At 30.8% G+C, this 17,694-nt stretch overlaps 1 protein-coding gene across 1 annotated transcript; it reads right to left on the bottom strand.

Moving 5' to 3' along the window:
- Window positions 1–1,498: 1,498 nt before the first annotated feature.
- Window positions 1,499–15,453, bottom strand: LOC134687690 (uncharacterized). Its single transcript, XM_063548149.1, has 5 exons — window positions 15,184–15,453; window positions 14,053–14,270; window positions 10,585–10,681; window positions 2,713–4,431; window positions 1,499–2,544 (listed from the first exon to the last, which is right to left on the bottom strand). Exons 1-5 carry the CDS (start codon window positions 15,437–15,439, stop codon window positions 1,499–1,501), a joined length of 3,336 nt encoding a protein of 1,111 aa, XP_063404219.1. The 5' UTR covers window positions 15,440–15,453.
- Window positions 15,454–17,694: the final 2,241 nt, after the last annotated feature.

The raw sequence follows: 17,694 nt of genomic DNA, 5'->3' as shown, positions 1-17,694 counted from the left end.
ATAGCGTACTCATATAAACCCTGAAACCAAATTTCAGACATCCTTGTAATGTAGTTCCTGAGAAAGATGCGACGAAAACTATTCATGGAACGGACGGACGGACTGACTGAGGTATAATAGTATATCCCCACTTTTTTTTTTAAAGCGTGGGTATAATTAATTGTAAAAATATCAGTTGCAACTCAAGTATGAAGCTTTTATTGTGAAATTAGAAAGAGCTTACCTAAAAAGAAATGTCTGATATTTAATTTAGAACAATAACATTTAATTCCCTTTCGTATAAGAATGTTATTTGTATTTATAAGAGTTACCTTTCCTTTAACATTTCCATCAGTCATATATTTCACTCAAGATACCTGAGTACTCGCCTAATCTGTAAATTTAAGGGTTGTGATTTTTATACTGAACATGCATTTGCATAGCGGGAGAGGCATGCACAACTGGACACCCTTACATTATCTATACTCATGGTCTCATTCATTTTGGAGTTCATGAAATTCCCTCAGTTTTTATTTGTCACCTTTATATGTAGATTTTTTTCATGAAATTTAAACATAAGTTAACTACTGTTGCCTACATTAATTGGTTAAAATCAAATCATATTAAATTATAATCCAGCTGGCACCTTTGATAACTTTTTACATTATTGGGGCGATGCCACTGTTGGTGGACGTTTCATCCCCGAGGGTATCACCAGCCCAGTAGTCAGCACTTCGGTAATGACATGAATATCAATTAAATGGTCATTTTTATAAATTTCCTGTTTACAAAACTTTGAATTTTCGAAAAAAAACTAAGTATTTTCTTATTCCAGGAATAGATTACCTAAGCCATTTTTGGCAAAACTGTTTGGAATTTTGGGTCCTGAATGCTCTTGAACTTTGTACTTGTTTGGCTTTATAACTATTTTGATCTGAGCGTCACTGATGATTCGTACATGTCTTATGTAGACAAAACCCGCGTCTGGCGTATTAAATTATAATCCTGGTACCTCTGATAACTTTTTGTAACTATTGGAACAGATAAAAATCCAAAATCCAAAAAACTATTAAAACATTTGAATACACAAACGAATTCTTCATGTACGCTTGTTATAAGTACAATTCACCAAGATACTTTTCTCGATAACAAAAATTCACTTAATATGGCGTGTTAACAATAAAAAAAAAACATACACATGAAATATTTACTACTTGCAATTACAATTTCTTGTGAAACTTCTACAATTTAGTTTGAAGTCAATTCTTCCTTAAATGTTCATGAATAGCAACTTAAAATATGTTACTTTAACCTTTAATACTACACATTTAAAGGAGAACAATTGGCCAGTGTATTGCACTTATCGAGCTCTATTCTTCGTTTAACCTTTGATAATCCCTTTTTTTACCTCTACTTTACACAATTCCCTAAGTGCAATCGGCTCTCTTCTTTCTCTCCATTCTAAAACTATTTATAAGTTTCTTCATAAAAGCAACAACCGCATAATTTGACTACCTCTTTATATCATAGAAGTATGCAAAGGAGAAGGTTGAATCTCCTTAGATATCAATATGTCTGCCTTGTTGTCCAGTAATACCTTTACTGTCTCTATATGCTTGTTCTGACTAGCAATATACAAAGGAGATACTCCATCTTCTGTACACTTATTAACGTCTGCTTTGTTGTGCAGTAATAGCTTAACTACCTCTATATGATTACAACAACAAGCAATGTACAAAGGAGTTGCCTCTCTGTATGTACACTTATCAATGTCCGCATTGTTTTCTAGTAACATCTTTACTACTTCTATATGATTATGCTGACAAGCAATAAACAAAGGAGATGTTCCATCATCTGCACATTTATTTATGTCTGCCTTGTAAACCAATAATGTATGTACTATATCAATATAGTTTTTACAACAAGCAATACACAAAGGAGAATCCCCTTTATCCCCATTAATATCTGCTTTGTTGTCTAATAATAACTTTACTATTTCTATATGATTTTTCATACATGCAATATTCAAAGGAGTTGCTCCAATGTCCAAACCGCTATCAACATCTGCTTTATTTTCCAGTAATACCTTTACTACCTCTATATGATTGTTCTCACAAGCAATAAACAACGAAGATAAACCGTCATTTGTACACTTATTAATGTCAGCATTGTTGTTCAATAATATCTGTACTATATCAACATAGTTTTTCCAACTTGCAATAAATAAAGCAAATGATCCATTATCCACGCACTTATTTATATCAGCCTTATTGTCCAATAATAACTCTAATATGTCTATATGATTGCCCTCACAAGCAATACACAAAGGAGAGGCTCCATTATCCCTGCACTTATTAACATCTGCATTATAATTCAGTAATACCTTTACTACCTCTATATGATTATCCTGACAAGCAATGTACAAGGGAGATACTCCATCATGTGTACAATTATTAATATCAGCCTTATAATCAAGTAGTACCTTTACTATCTCTGTATGATTTTTCAAACAAGCAATAAACAATGGAGATTCTCCATCATATCTACACTTATTAATGTCTGCTTCTTTATTCAATAATAACTGTACTATATATTTATGATTATTTTCGCATGCAACAAACAAAGCAGATTCACCATGGTCTGTACACTTATTAATGTCGGCCTTTTTATTCAATAATAACTGTACTATATATTTATGATTTTTTTCGCATGCAGCAAACAAAGCAGATTCACCATGGTCTGTACACTTATTAATGTCGGCCTTGTATTCCAATAATAACTTTGCTATGCTTATATGGTTCTTAACAGAAGCCTCAATCAATGGAGATATCCCATTATCTACACACGTATTAATGTCTGCTTTGTTGTCCAGTAAAACCTTTACAATTTCCATATGATCACACAGACAAGCAATATACAAAGGAGATGCTCTTTTATCTGTACATTTATTAATTTTTGCCTTGTTATCCAGTAATACCTGAACTACCTCTATATGATTTTGCAGACAAGCATGAAACAAAGGAGATGCTCCGTTTTCCGAAGGTTTATCAATGTCTGCCATGTTGACCAATAATAGTTTAACTACTTCTACAGCACCTCTAAGTGATGCTACATTCAAAGGACTTAAACCACAACACTTACTCTGGTTAACATCAGCACCATGATAAATACACCACTGAATTAAATTAATATCACATATTCTGCAACAACATAACAGTGCATTACATTTGGAATTAACATCACAGCTTAGTGCTAATTGTCTCTGTCGTGATATTTCAAATGTTTTCAAATAACAAAGGAATCTCTGTCTGAACTCTGGTATCTTTATATTAATGTTATCAAACACACACTGCACAAAACCATTAGACCAGTCATCAATCATTCTATCTATGTACATCTGATGGCACTTAGTTGGTACTACAGTAATAAACTGCTTCGTGTTATCTTGTTTATATAAGGAAAATCTCTGTCCAATTATCAAACTGTCTGCATTCTTGATTAAACATTGGATCATTTTTTCTCCAAAATAGAAAGTCAGGAAGTCAAATACTTTATCATGTATAGTTTTATATACATCTTGATCTTTCTTTATAAAAGAATATTCAAGAGAATTCAGTTCATCAAGAAGACAAAGTGGTGAAGTATATCTGTTCAGTTTACATGCTTGACATGTGTTCTCTATTTTTGTTCTCACTTCTATATTAACCTCATCTGTAAACAACTCCTCTTTCAATCTATTATTAAAAATGACACACAAAGCTAAAGCGCAATATTTCCTCAAATGTCCTTTTTTAAGCAATTTGTCAATCTCTTCTTTATACACTGAATAAGGATTCTCGAAGAAATCTGTAATACTTGGTTTAGGCTTGTCATTATACAATTTACAGAGAAGTGGGAAAAAATCATGTAAATCAGAGTACTGAATTATTTTCGATGCTTTTGTTTCTAAATACAATTTTGCAATTGACTGCTTTTCGGTTTGAGATAAACGGAATTCGTCTGAAAGCAGGTTACATACACATGTCTTAAAAATTGATAAGCATTCAAACTTGTCATCCAGATAAACTTGTAATCGACATGCCACAACGATTTTTGTGAGTTTATTTTTAATGAGTACTTTGAGAAAGTTCATATCAGATTCCAGAATGTTCACGTCATTCTGGATTATGGAATAAGTTCCACAAAAGTCATCAATAACAAATAATATTTTCTGTTTTGGATTATAAAACTTCACAATGTCATGTAGATTCGTTATCACGAGAACATTGTATCCTTCATCTCTCATTTTTAATGCCACATATTGTAGTGTTGCTGTCTTTCCAACACCTGAACTACCAGTTATAGTTACACAACTGTTTTTATGTGCACATTCCAATATACAATTGGCAGCTCTGGTCTCAACAAAGTTTGAATTATTCATACTCCATTCTGCCAATACTTCACTGATTTGAACTGAAATATATATATATATATATATATTTTTACAATAATTCTTCGCTTTTCGTATCTTAAAATTATGTTACTTTATGTACTTGTTATCGTAAACTGTTATTTGATCATATTTAATACTAGTAGTTTGATCACTGAATCCGTTTTCAACAATAAATAAATACAGGACAATAAAAAGGGGCAGTTTAAACAACAAGTCGAGGAGTATAGACACTCTATGGCCAAAAAAAACAAACAAAAGAAAACAAAAACACTGTGTATAAAAATGACACCTAACATCCACGTATTCCAACATCAAATCGAATTTCGATAGCAAACAATCTTATTCGGGAGACTCCGTATATATACTATAAGTACCTTATTGTAATTATATTACAAAATATTGATCACATGATGCTAGTATTACTAGACTTGCGATTGCTTTACATCAATCCGACACTTATATAGTGTTTCGGCGGTTTTTGTATTATATGATAATGGTGAATGTATTACATTTATGAAAGGGTTAAAGCATCTTAGGCCTGCCATCATCAGGGATTTACCTAGTTTATCAATTTATTATAACTTTGTCGTTGTCAATAGATCTGCAATATTATTATGCTTTTTATAAGCTATTATTGGTTTACTTGAAAACATTTCGGTGCAAACTGCATCCTGTTTTAGTAGATCACAATGTTAACTAATGAATTGTTTTTATTTATGAATGCATGGATTATATTTCGTTGCCAATACTAAAGGAATTTTCTTTGTGTTTTGTTTGGTCTTTTTTCTGATTAAATCAATTGCAAGTCTAGTAATACTAGCATCACGTGATCAAAATTTTTGTAAGGGCCAATGCAGGCAAGTGGTCTTCACAGTTTACAGTTCAGCGGTTCTTTCAAAGCATTTCGGCTTCCTCTATAAATTAAACATTATCGTAATAACCCTAAACCAATAGTATTGAAAGTGGTATTAAACAACAATTGCAACCTTTCAATAAAAATATTCAAGTATATAAGATTTGACTTCGACCTTTTCAAAAATGGTGTACATAATTGATATTATGATATTCATAAATGAAATTACCACTAAATTATTATTGATACTGATACAGAACTAGAGGCTCTAAAGAGCCTGTGTCGCTCACCTTGGTCTATGTGAATATTAAACAAAGGACACAGATGGATTCATGACAAAATTGTGTTTTGGTGATAGTGATGTGTGTGTAGATCTTACTTTACTAAACATTCTTGCTGCTTATAATTATCTGTATCTGTAATGAACTACGTCCAGTTAATTTCAGTGGAAAATTATAGTGAAAATTTACAAATTTTAAGAAAATTGTTAAAAATTGACTATAAAGGGCAATAACTCCTAAAGGGCTCAACTGACCATTTCGGTCATGTTGACTTATTTGTAAATCTTACTTTGCTGAACATTATTGCTGTTTACAGTTTATCTCTATCTATAATAATATTCAAGATATTAACTAAAAACAGCAAAACTTCCTTAAAATTACCAATTCAGGGGCAGCAACCTAACAACGAGTTGTCTGATTTGTCTGAAAATTTCAGGGCAGATAGATCTTGACCTAAATAACAGTTAAACCCCTGTCAGATTTGCTTTCCAATGTTCTATTTTTAGCCATGGCAGCCATCTTGGTTGGTTGGCTTGGTCGTCGGACACATTTTTTAATTAAGTTACCCCCAATGATGATTGTGGCCAAGTTTGGTTAAATTTGGCCCTGTAGTTTCAGAGGAGAAGATTTTTGTAAAAGTTAACGACGACAGACGATGGACGACGACGACGACGACGGACGACGGACGCCAAGTGATGAGAAAAGCTCACTTGGCCCTTCGGGCCAGGTGAGCTAAAAATAAGTAAACTAGTCTGGTTATTCTCAAGATAATCTTGGGTTCTTACATTGAATTGGCTTAATACTGACTACGAGTTAACCAGTCTTTGCTACTACTCTTAAATGCCACATGATGGTAGATAATTATATACAATGTCCATGTTCTTCTGTGTACCTTTGTATTGATAGCGGTTTATCAGAAATACGTTTATATTCTAAAGCCTGTGTTGCTCCCTTTTGTATATGCAAATTTAACACAAAGGTAATTACTCAAGACAAGAATAGCATTCATAACAAAAACTCTGTTTTGTTGATTTTGTTTTTCTGATCTCATTGATGATTTACTTTCTCTCAATCTTCTTTAGTTTTTGCTCAAACCGCAAAAGAGAATAAAAATCCTTATTTAAGGGCAATCACTCTCCTATTAAGAGTGACAGTCTACAAAGTATAAGCCAAATTTATTTCAAAATTAGTGGATCTTGCTTTGCTGATTATTTTTTTGTGATTTTAAGTGACTATATATATATTTTATCACTTTTATTATACAAGATAAAAGGCAAAACAAAAGTCATTTAAGGGCAACACTAAGCGTGTCGTCTGATGATTTCCTCCATTTGTCTTGATTGTAGATCTTGTCTTGTTGATCATTATTGATTATCTAAGTTTTATCTATTTATCGTAATTTTTCAGATGTATGACAAAAAAATAAAAAATTGTTGAAAAATTTCATCAAAAAGCAATTACTTCAAAAAGGAGTCATCAGACGATTTCCTCAACTTTTATTTATTCTTAGATCTTGTCTTGCTTATCATTTAGCTTTTTTCAAATTTCTATCTATGAATCATAATTGATAAGATTTTAGGCAAAAGTGCAAAATATTAATAAAAATCATCATTTAAAAGTAAGAAGTATTCAACTGACGATTTTAAATATGTTGATTCATTTGTAGATATTGTCTGGTTTATTATATTTGCAGTAAGAGTTTCTCATTAGTTTTCAAGATGATAAAAAAATGGGAGGGGGGATGTTTAATTTTGTCATTTAAGGTTGTTCAATGGTATAGAAATAAAAAGACAGAATGTTCTCATACTTTGCCAAAACGACGATTTTACTATGTTTTTTTTTTTTTTAAATGATAAAAAGTATGGGTCGCCGCATTATTTCAAGGAACAAGCCTTTCGAGATTGCCAAAATTTGCTTAGCTTGTTCATGAAAAAAATATACGAGACAGAATTTTGAAATAAAATATGAGAATATAGGTTTTATAATATTTTTTTTAAGAAAATAAAAATTAAAAAAAAGTGTCACCAAAACTTGTTTTCTTGCTTTTAAGGTAGCACTCCACAGTAAGAAAATATAATTAAAAATTAGCGACAAAAAGTTTCCTGGATTTCTAATACATTAACCTAATTGTTTGTGTTGTACATATGCATATGTATGTAACAGTATATTCCATAGATTTGATTTCTAAAAGTTAAAAGGGTGACAAATAATTCCTTTTATGTGTATCCATGGCAACATTCTGCATTTATTTGCCATACAATATTGCAAAAGGGGGGGGGAGCGGGTAAACATGTTACATATCCCCCAAACAATTGGATCAAACTAGAATTTCAATGCCTTTGAGTGATACGTTTTCAGAAACTGTTTTCATAAATCTTCCTAATGATCGAATAAAAAAGGGGTGTCTTTGGCCTCCTTTTTTTCGTAAAATCTGATCACAAAGTTCGTGCGACAAAAAGTTGGAAAACAACTTTACAATAATTGACGGACCAATGTATGGTATGGACATACAAATACGGACTGTCATACAGAAAACAGCCTATATAACATACATTATATGATATTGATGCTCATAAAAACCTAATACGAAGGCTATTTTAGTACTCAGCTATCCAAAAATGAATTTTATTGCACACTAGCTCTTATATTTGAAAAAATCCATAAATCAAAAATGCGAAACTACCTAAAGAAAAAAATGAAAATTTCGCTTTATGTCTAGTATAAGTTTTGTGCTAAAAGATTTATCTCCCCTTAAAGGCTCACTTGAAAAATCAAGTCTCAAAGCACAAATATTTGGTATTTGTTCATACATTTTCAATAATGCGATGAATAAGCAATTTTTCTTTGAATAAATAGACAGTGTTACCAATAAATTGCAAATCTGTCACCAAATTTGCAGATTTGGTCAAATAACTACACCGATTATTTACTAAGATTATACTATTCGAAAAGGCGGTATACCCCACACTACCTTTATATTACCGACCGTGCAAGGGCTGTATAGCCAGTCAAGTTCGTTAAAACTTCCATTTGTTGCTACCTTTATACCGACCGTGCGAGGGCTGAAAAGCCAGTCAAGGTCGTTAAACACTTCCATATATACTACCTTTAGGGCAATAACTCCTATAAGATAGTTTAGCAGTTAATAAACAATTGATAGAGCTCACCATTCTGAATAGTTCTGCCCCAGGTATATTTATAACAGTTTTCAAAAACATAGACAAAACTTGCAGCTATAGTGGTTTGTTGGCTGATTCATAACTTTGCAAATTGGGCTAGGTGAGGGGACATCTTGAATTCGACATTCTATGATCATTAATCTATATCATACATTTAAGACTTCAGTATTTATATTTTAGAACTTTATCTTGGCATAAGTATTTTAAACTTCTTATATTCAATGCAAAACATCAAAATGTTTCTTATACTTTACTTACTGTGATTGAATTCCATACAATACACCAAATCTAGTAAGACTATAATGCTCATAACATGAGATAATTAATAACAGTGAACAATAAAGCATTTAAAGTGAGACAAACCTGTAACAGAGAGAAACTAAACAGACTTAAAGATCTGAAATACAAGATGAACAAAATAGAGATTTTTGTCATGAAGATTATTCTCGTCTACAATGTTGTCCAATTGTTCTGAAAATTTAACGAATGATCATGACAAATACCTACTGACCGTAACATTCATGTCTTGTTCTTACTATATATAGATAAAGGAAGATGTGGTATGAGTGCCAATGAGACAACTCTCCATCCAAGTCACAATTCATAAAAGTAAACCATTATAGGTCAAGGTACGGTCTTCACCACGGAGCCTAGGCTCACATGGAACATCAAGTAAATTTGATCTGTTGCTAATAGAATCTGAGGAAAGGAAATAACCATGAATACAAGCGGTATTGGCTTTGCTAATTCTTGAAACCAATAAAGTCATCAATAGCTGTTTATTTCTGTGTCATTTGGTTGCAATGGTTTGTCTCATTGGCAATCGTACCACTTCTTCTCTTTTATAATAATGGTTGAATAATGAACCATGAAAATGAGGTAAAAATCAGATGAACCCTGCCAGACAGATATGTTGACTTTACAATCATTTCATAAACCAATCATAGTTGACCTACTGATTATAGAATCTTATTAACATAAAACATAAAAACTTAAAATAAACTTATAAAGCATTACAATGAAATCATATGAAATCTGGTAGACAGACATGTACACATTACAATCATTTCATTCGCAAAACATATAGAGAAGCCTTATTGATTATACAATCGAAGAAGGGGACAAAACAGAAAAAAACCATTAAATTGTCAAAAATATCATGAAAAAAAAGGTTAAAGTCAAATAAAACCTACCACAGAGACATGTACAAATCACAATAATTTCTGGCACCAAATAGGTATGATCTAACAATAAAAATTTAACATTGACCAATGAAACATTAAAATGAGGTCAAAGTCAGATGAAACTTGCCAGTCTATCATATACACCTTACAATCATTCAACACACCAAACATAGTGATATATTGCTTATAGCATCTAAGATATGGACTTGACCATGCACGAAAACTTAAAGTCAATGATCCATGAAATGAGATTGAGGTGAGGAGAACCCTATATACAAACAATGAGACCTTGCAAGGATATCATATTGCTCATAAGTGCTCATAAGTGTTTATTGCACCATACAATTTTTTTCAAGCAGTTGTAATGGAAATGAGGTCAATGACAATTGATGAGCACGTGACAGAACAAAACTTCGTCACATAAAAGTCATCTGTATACACGGTATGTCACCGCCATAGTGTTATCCATATGTTTAAGTCTAAAAAAATAAAGACTTTGTCCTTACATCCGTTAATCCAAGTACCGGTTAATATAAATTTAAACCTCTTATGTTACTTATCACTGGTCCAAAATTATAGTCCTTACCACTTGTTTCAGAGGTACTAGGGGTTGGTTGTATATCTATTTTATTTTTTTCAATGCAAACATTATTTTCCATTTCTTTTTGGTCCTTACCTCTTATGTTCCAAGGCACTGTTGACTGCTCCAAAACTTTAATCTGCAACTCTTTACATTCATCAAAAATATTTTTACCACCAAGTCTTCCAACAGCCTGTTAATATTCAATGATCAGTCATATGACCAGTCTTCATAATCTTTTAACTCTACAGGCCTGTTCAGGCGAACCCTTTAATCTGTCAAGTCCCATTTCTCACATAATGCAGTGTCTCAATACTCTTAACCTCACGACATTTAACCTGACAAAACCGGTTTTTCTAATTAATCTAACATTATCTAACGTCACGGTAACAAAATTGCACCGAGTACCCAAATTGAACCTATTTAGCAAAAATACCTACAAGATTTCCTAGAGACTCAACAATAAATATTTTTATGAGTTGATACTATGCACGTCTATCAACGTAGGTAAAACTATCTAGATATACACAAAACGTTCATAGTATTTATCAACAGGTGAAGTGTGTACTGAAAAAGCAAAATGTACGGAAACGTCGCCATGCGACGTCATCAAAACGTCATTTTTTTTAAATTAGCAAATACAATATGTTACAAGTATCCACTTCTTAAAAATGAAGAGTAAGCATGGACTAATATCCAATTGTTCAAAATATTTTAAAAAAATAAACAAAAGCTCTGTTATTCGACTTTTTATGATGCAAATTTAAGCATAGATGCAATTTAGGTACTCCGCATTACAGATTCATTGATGGTTTGGAGAACAGTTCAGACCAATCTTTTTAAGATTCCACATAGATTCAAAAGTAAAATGGAGTAACCATAAGGTAACTAATGATACATCTACAAAATGAACACATAATGAAAGCTTTTGTCTATAGCATTAATTTTAAAGTATGTGACACAACATAACAAAAGGAAAATAAAAAATTACAACAAGATCATTTATATACAGAATAAAAGTAATTATTTCAATAGTCCCCTGTTCTCAGATCAATAGACTGGTTTAAAACGAATCCTAGCATATTTACCTGAATGTGTGAAATTGGGTTGAGTGTATATGTTATTTTATTTATGTCATTTAAATTTATAAAGTGGATATTCTCATTTATCAAAAAAAAAAAAAAAAAACTTTTCTATTATTATGGTTTCTATTACAATATAAAAAGAAATGAATTTCATCTTCACAATTTGTTTACATTTTTGCATAATCTTTCTTCTCTTGGTATTTTAATGTATCTTTCCTTTTCTATTAACAAATTATGGTCACTTAATCTAAATTTTGTTATCAGTTTTCTGAATTCAAGTTTTGAGCAAGTTAAATATATTTTCTTCTGTATTATTTATTTTTACATGTTTATAAATAGTGAGTTTGCTGTTATCCTTTATATCTGATAATTCATCATTTAATAGTTTTTCATTTTTGATTTTATTTGTGCTCTTACATTTTTAGTTATCTTTTGTGAGGAGTATGTTTTCAAAGTGTCCAAATCGATACCAGTTTCTTCTACAACTAGTACTAGTATATGTTTTACATATGAGAACCAAGAATAAATTCCTGCCTAGTCTAAGTTTTGAGACACAATAAAGTATTAAGGATATAAGAATTAATTTCATCAGAATATAATCTAATAAGATACAATATTGATTGAGATTCAGTATTTAGTTTTCAGAGGAAGTCTCCTCAATCAGCTCTTGCACCTAAATTTGATGATACCAAGTGTATATGTACAAAAATGTAGGTGTAACGTTTCTCATGGTGTTTTATCAATGAAAGTAAAAGGGTCCAATTGTTTTCCAGAGTAATATGTTATATAGGAGTCTAAAAATTTCACTTCTGAATAATATAAGGCTATAGGTTTAATTAATGAATCAAAGAGATTATTTGCAACTTTAACTGGTATATTATTCAATGGACTAGTATTGAATAATCACAAAGAGAACTTTTTTATCTTTTTTGTTTAGATCTATAGTAGTGTGCGAAAGATTTCCATTATTTTCCAAAAAAATGTACTCATTTGTGTCTGATATTTGAATATCTTTGAATGTTGCAAATGAGCTAGCTGTTTTGGAAAAGTTTTGCTTTAAAATCATAGTTTTAGTTTAATTTACATTTACACTAATTGTGAATTATCACAAAAAGCACTTAAATTGTTTAAACTATTTTGTAATCCCTATTTAGTTTCATATATTAAAAGAAGATCATCTGCAAATAGAAGAGAGTTAATATTTGAAGAAACTAATGTTACTGGATCAGAATTTCTTTTATCTAACTCTTTGATTACATCATTAATAAAAAGTTTAAATAATGTTGGACTCAATGAATCCCCTTGTATTAAAATATTTAGAAAATTGACTTTTATATTTAATTGAAAATTCTTTTTTATTACATTGCTCTTTTATAACACTAAAAAATTGTTTTCCAACACCTGTATTCACTAGTTTATACAAAAGACCTATTCTCAACACAGAATCAAAAGCTTTATGGCGGTCAACAAAACAAAAATCTATTTTTTTTTTCTTTTTATGTATGTATTTATTTAGATTTTGATACAAAAATGCTGTCAGAAGTGGTTTTCTCGAAAACCAAACTGATTTTCACTGAGTTGCCCGTCTATAATTTAATTCAATCTGTTATTTAGAATTGCATTAAAAAATTTGGGAAGACAATAAATTAAAGAAATACCTCTGTAATTACAAACTATCATTCTGGTCTCCTGATTTATGAAGAGCTATCACAAAAGACGTTTTTCCATGTATTTGGATATTTACCTGATTTTAAAATAAGATAAAAAAAAAGTTTAAGAAATAACTTTCCTATCACTGGATATGTATATTTGATAATTTCATTTAAAATTCTGTTTGGTCCTGCTGATTTTCCAGATTTAATTGGGAAATTACTTGTTTTATTTCTGAAAAGGTAATAGGTTCATATCAGTTTTTTTTTTTTTACATTACAGTTTTTTTCCAGGGTACTTAAAAGAGTTTCACGTTTTTTAGAAAAACATTATCTACTTTTGGAGGATTTCCTTGATTTTGGATAGGTTTTCTTCTTCCTGATAAATTTCAGGTATTTCTTCTTCTTCGTCATCTTTTAATTTTAATGAATTTAATATTTTCCAATATTCTTTTGGGTCTTTATCTATTCTATTTGTTAATAAGTCAGATATGAATATATTTCTTTTGTTTATAACCCTCTTCTTCTTTTTAACAGCTTTTTTTGTAGTTGTTTACAAAGTAGAAAATATCTTTGTTTTAAGAAATTTTTGTCAGGTCAATGTTTTATTTTATATCCTAATGCATTAACTTCTCTTTTAGTCTCATAAATTACTTCATCTGACCATGCTTGTTTGCATTTTTTCTACTTGAGTTTATAAGGTTAAGTAACAGCAGTTGAAATCTCCTTCAAAATATTAGTTGATTTAAAATTTGTTCGGCCATGCAAATATTAATTTGGTGATTGTCTTTACTGAATTTTAAATTATTAAACTTAAAACTATTTTATACCTGAATAATATCCTCCCAGGCTGTGTTGAAAAATGAGTTGTCTAACTTTCCATCTCTATTGTGTGCTATGAGGTTTCTATAGTACTTCATTCTCCCCAAATCAGCTGCTGGTGTGGTGTCTGTTACCAATGGTAACTTGTCATAATGGTTCAACCCAGTAAGGTTTGTAAGTAATGCAATCATCAAAGTTATATCAAACATGTTTGAATCTGGAACACCTGTTAACAGAATTTAAACAAATATTTGGACAAATAGTCTCCAAAAAGATAACAATTAAATTTTAGGGTCGAAACAAGTGCAAATTGACAAAATCTATGAAAAGTTGACAAAAAAGGGAGTTTTTCAATAATGTTTCCTTTCTCAATTTTATACACATATATATTTATTCTCTGACATCATGGACAGTATAAGTAGGTCAATTTTACCTGTTTTATTAAATATTGCATTTTCTCATTATTGACAAATACATAAATGAAAATTTGGTGATTACAAGCTTCCTTTTTTTCTGCTTTTCTCAATAATGATTAATAATTTAAATTTAGATGTAACAAGTCTAAATTCTGATTGGCTGAAAGTTTTTTTTTTGTTTATCAGCACAAGGACATAACTGTTTTCATGTGACCTGTATATAAACCCATCATAGATACCAGGATTGAAAATGTTTATTTACGCCAGACGCGCGTCTCGTCTACAAAAAACTCATCAGTCACGCTCAATTAAAAAAATGTTAAAACGGCAAAATAAAATACGAAATTCAAGAGCATTGACATCATTGATGGCTTTTTTTTTATAATTTACTCCTTAAATATAAAATTTAGAATTAAATTATAAGGAGTGACTGTAACAGTTTTTCTGCCTATATGAGATAATCTCTAAAATGTGGTGCATTCTTCAAAATATACCGCTATTTGGGTTATTTAGTGTGCACCACATTTTTATGTTATTTCTTCATAGACATAAAAAAAATTATCACATTCATTCCTTAGCTATAGATGAAGACACAAAGCTAATAAAAACAAATGTTAGGCTATGGTTATTTCTGTCTTTATCAACCATCTTAGCCCAATTGTATATTCTCATTTTCTATCTGAACTAATAGTTATAGACTTTGTGTTATTCCTAGAAAACTACCATTTCGTGGAAACAAAAGGTCCCACTGAGACTGGTTGATTACTCTTTTCTGTTTGAGGTCTTTTAATTTGTTGGTTTCTTTCTTTATTGATGCAGCTAAACAAGATGGAGCATATTCACGGTCAAACAAAACTCGTACTGCACGAGGGGAGATTCCAGACAGCAACAAACTCATCCTGACATAGTTCTCTTCTTCTTGACATATTGTTGTCATTTTATTTTCACCACTACTCTGACTGATTTTCTTGTTTTCCATTATTCAAATGGAATACTCCGTCTTCCTATTGTTCTTAAAAAATTATAATAAAGAATCTAAATTGGAAACATTATTTCTAAAAGAATAAAATAACAAAAATACTGAACTCATGGAAAACATTGGTACAGGCATTTTCTTAAGTGGAGAATTGGTGGATTAAATCTCGTTTTATAGCTAGCTAAACCTCTCACTTATATGATAGTTGCATAAACTAGTATTGCATTGTATTGTCAACATTGTGTGAGCAAAACAAACAAATATACATGCACACGCTGAAATATTTCACCTAATTTACTTACCATTGATTTCATATTGATAGTCCTAAATACACAGCTTTACTACAATTATCACATAAACTTAACATGATTCAAGAAAATGAGGTCTAGTTCAGATAAACCAAATGAGAAATGTATGTAGACCTTACAATCATTCAATGCACCAAATATAGTTGACCTACTGCTTATAGTTTCTAAGAAATAAACTTAACCTTGAAAACTAAACATTGACCATTGAACCATGAAACTGAGGTCAAGGTCAGATGATACCTGCCAGATAAACATATACACCTGACAATCCTTCTATCACGCCTGGTAAACCATCTAATCTCAACCAAAATGTTGAGATGGAAAAAAGTATTCTGGCACTTCCTGTTGAGTCTTTCTGGTTCAAAATATCCAAAATCAACACAGGGTAGGTCGACTTTTCGTCAATTTACTGAAAATCAATGACTTTTTTGTAAAATAGGAGAATGTCATGCCATAGATAAATGAAAATTGTAGCTAATATGTCTCTGTTGGGTTCAAAATATCTGAAATTGAAGTCACAATCACTTTTCTCCTACGGATTATCATATTTACTTTCTTTGAATCCGATAAAACTGCTATGATATTAATGACCTAGCAAGAAAATATGTCAATTATTTGTGTTTTTTTATGCTTTACGATAACCACGTCTGTAAATTGCAAAAATATTTCTTTGTCAAGCCAACTCGTAGCAAAAAAATGAAAAATTCTAAATGGTTGAGATATAAAGGTATTGGTTGAGTCTTTCTGTCACAATGTTGAGACTTTCTGGTTACTTTGTGTGATAAAGTATATTATTGTTAAAATATTGGCGCTGAGGTTTCAAAGTTCAAATTAACTACGACTAGCAATCCTAAATGCATGCCATATTACTATATAAAGACAAAAACTTCTAAAATAGCTATGCTAAATTTTAATTTAAATAATTAAATGTAATTTCTGTTGTAAAAATAAAGTAATTTCCCAAAATGAACAACGAAACTTTATCAGTGAGTGGTACTATTCGAGTTTACCTTTTTGCGGTTAACCTGATATATGTTTTCTGTCTATCTAAATACTGATACAAATTCAAAAATTGCCGATAGAAAAATGCATGCTTTACAAGTTTAAATAAAATTATTTTATAATATTTATTTATTATTATGTTTTAGATAATTTCGATTCCCAAAAGACTTTATTTAAGGTTCATGTGGACCCTATGGCTAAAATGGCCGTATTATCACCTCAAAATTTACTCTGAGTACACACAAATCATTGCATCTGTAAAAAAATTCAGGCATAGCATGCCCTAGATAAATGAATTTTAAGTATGTTTTATGTTGTAGAAAAATAAAAACTTACCAGGATTTTGCCGTGCACTTTTTTTCATTCCTACAGAAGGTGCCAAAATAAACTAAGTTGGGAAACTGGTTTGAGAACTTCCCCACAGGTAAAAATTAAAGTGAGCATTTTTAATTGACATGGTCATTAGATGGACAATAGATACCTGACAATAATTGGTTATTTTAACTGTGTACCTGAGTGGACCATATCAAGGTAAACTCAACTGTTTGTTAATTTTATCATCTTCTGCAGAGACGAAAAAAAGTGTACGGCAAAATCCAGTTAAGTTATGAATTTTCTAAATCATACAATGCATTTGAATTCTATTTATCTAGGGCATGCTATGCCTTAAAACTTTTCCATGTGCACAGGTTTGCCGGTACTCAGATAAAAATTTGAGGTGAACATACGGCCATTTTAGCCATAGGGTCCACATGAACCTTAATGTCGAAAATGCTTACATTTATAAAGAAATAAAATAGTTAAAAACTATTCAATCGAACAGATCCCCTTTTCAAGGTTTAATTTTTCATACAGGATGACTTCTTAGTGGTGGTGATAATCTATTTATTAGTAAAATATGTCATTTTTGTCATTATATTACTTATCACAAAAAAAGTATCGATTTTG

This window comes from Mytilus trossulus, chromosome 10 (genome assembly GCF_036588685.1).
Source record: "Mytilus trossulus isolate FHL-02 chromosome 10, PNRI_Mtr1.1.1.hap1, whole genome shotgun sequence".
Classification (NCBI taxonomy): domain Eukaryota; kingdom Metazoa; phylum Mollusca; class Bivalvia; order Mytilida; family Mytilidae; genus Mytilus; species Mytilus trossulus.
Note: the sequence above shows the minus strand (reverse complement) of the source record. Positions and strands in the feature narration are given on the sequence as shown.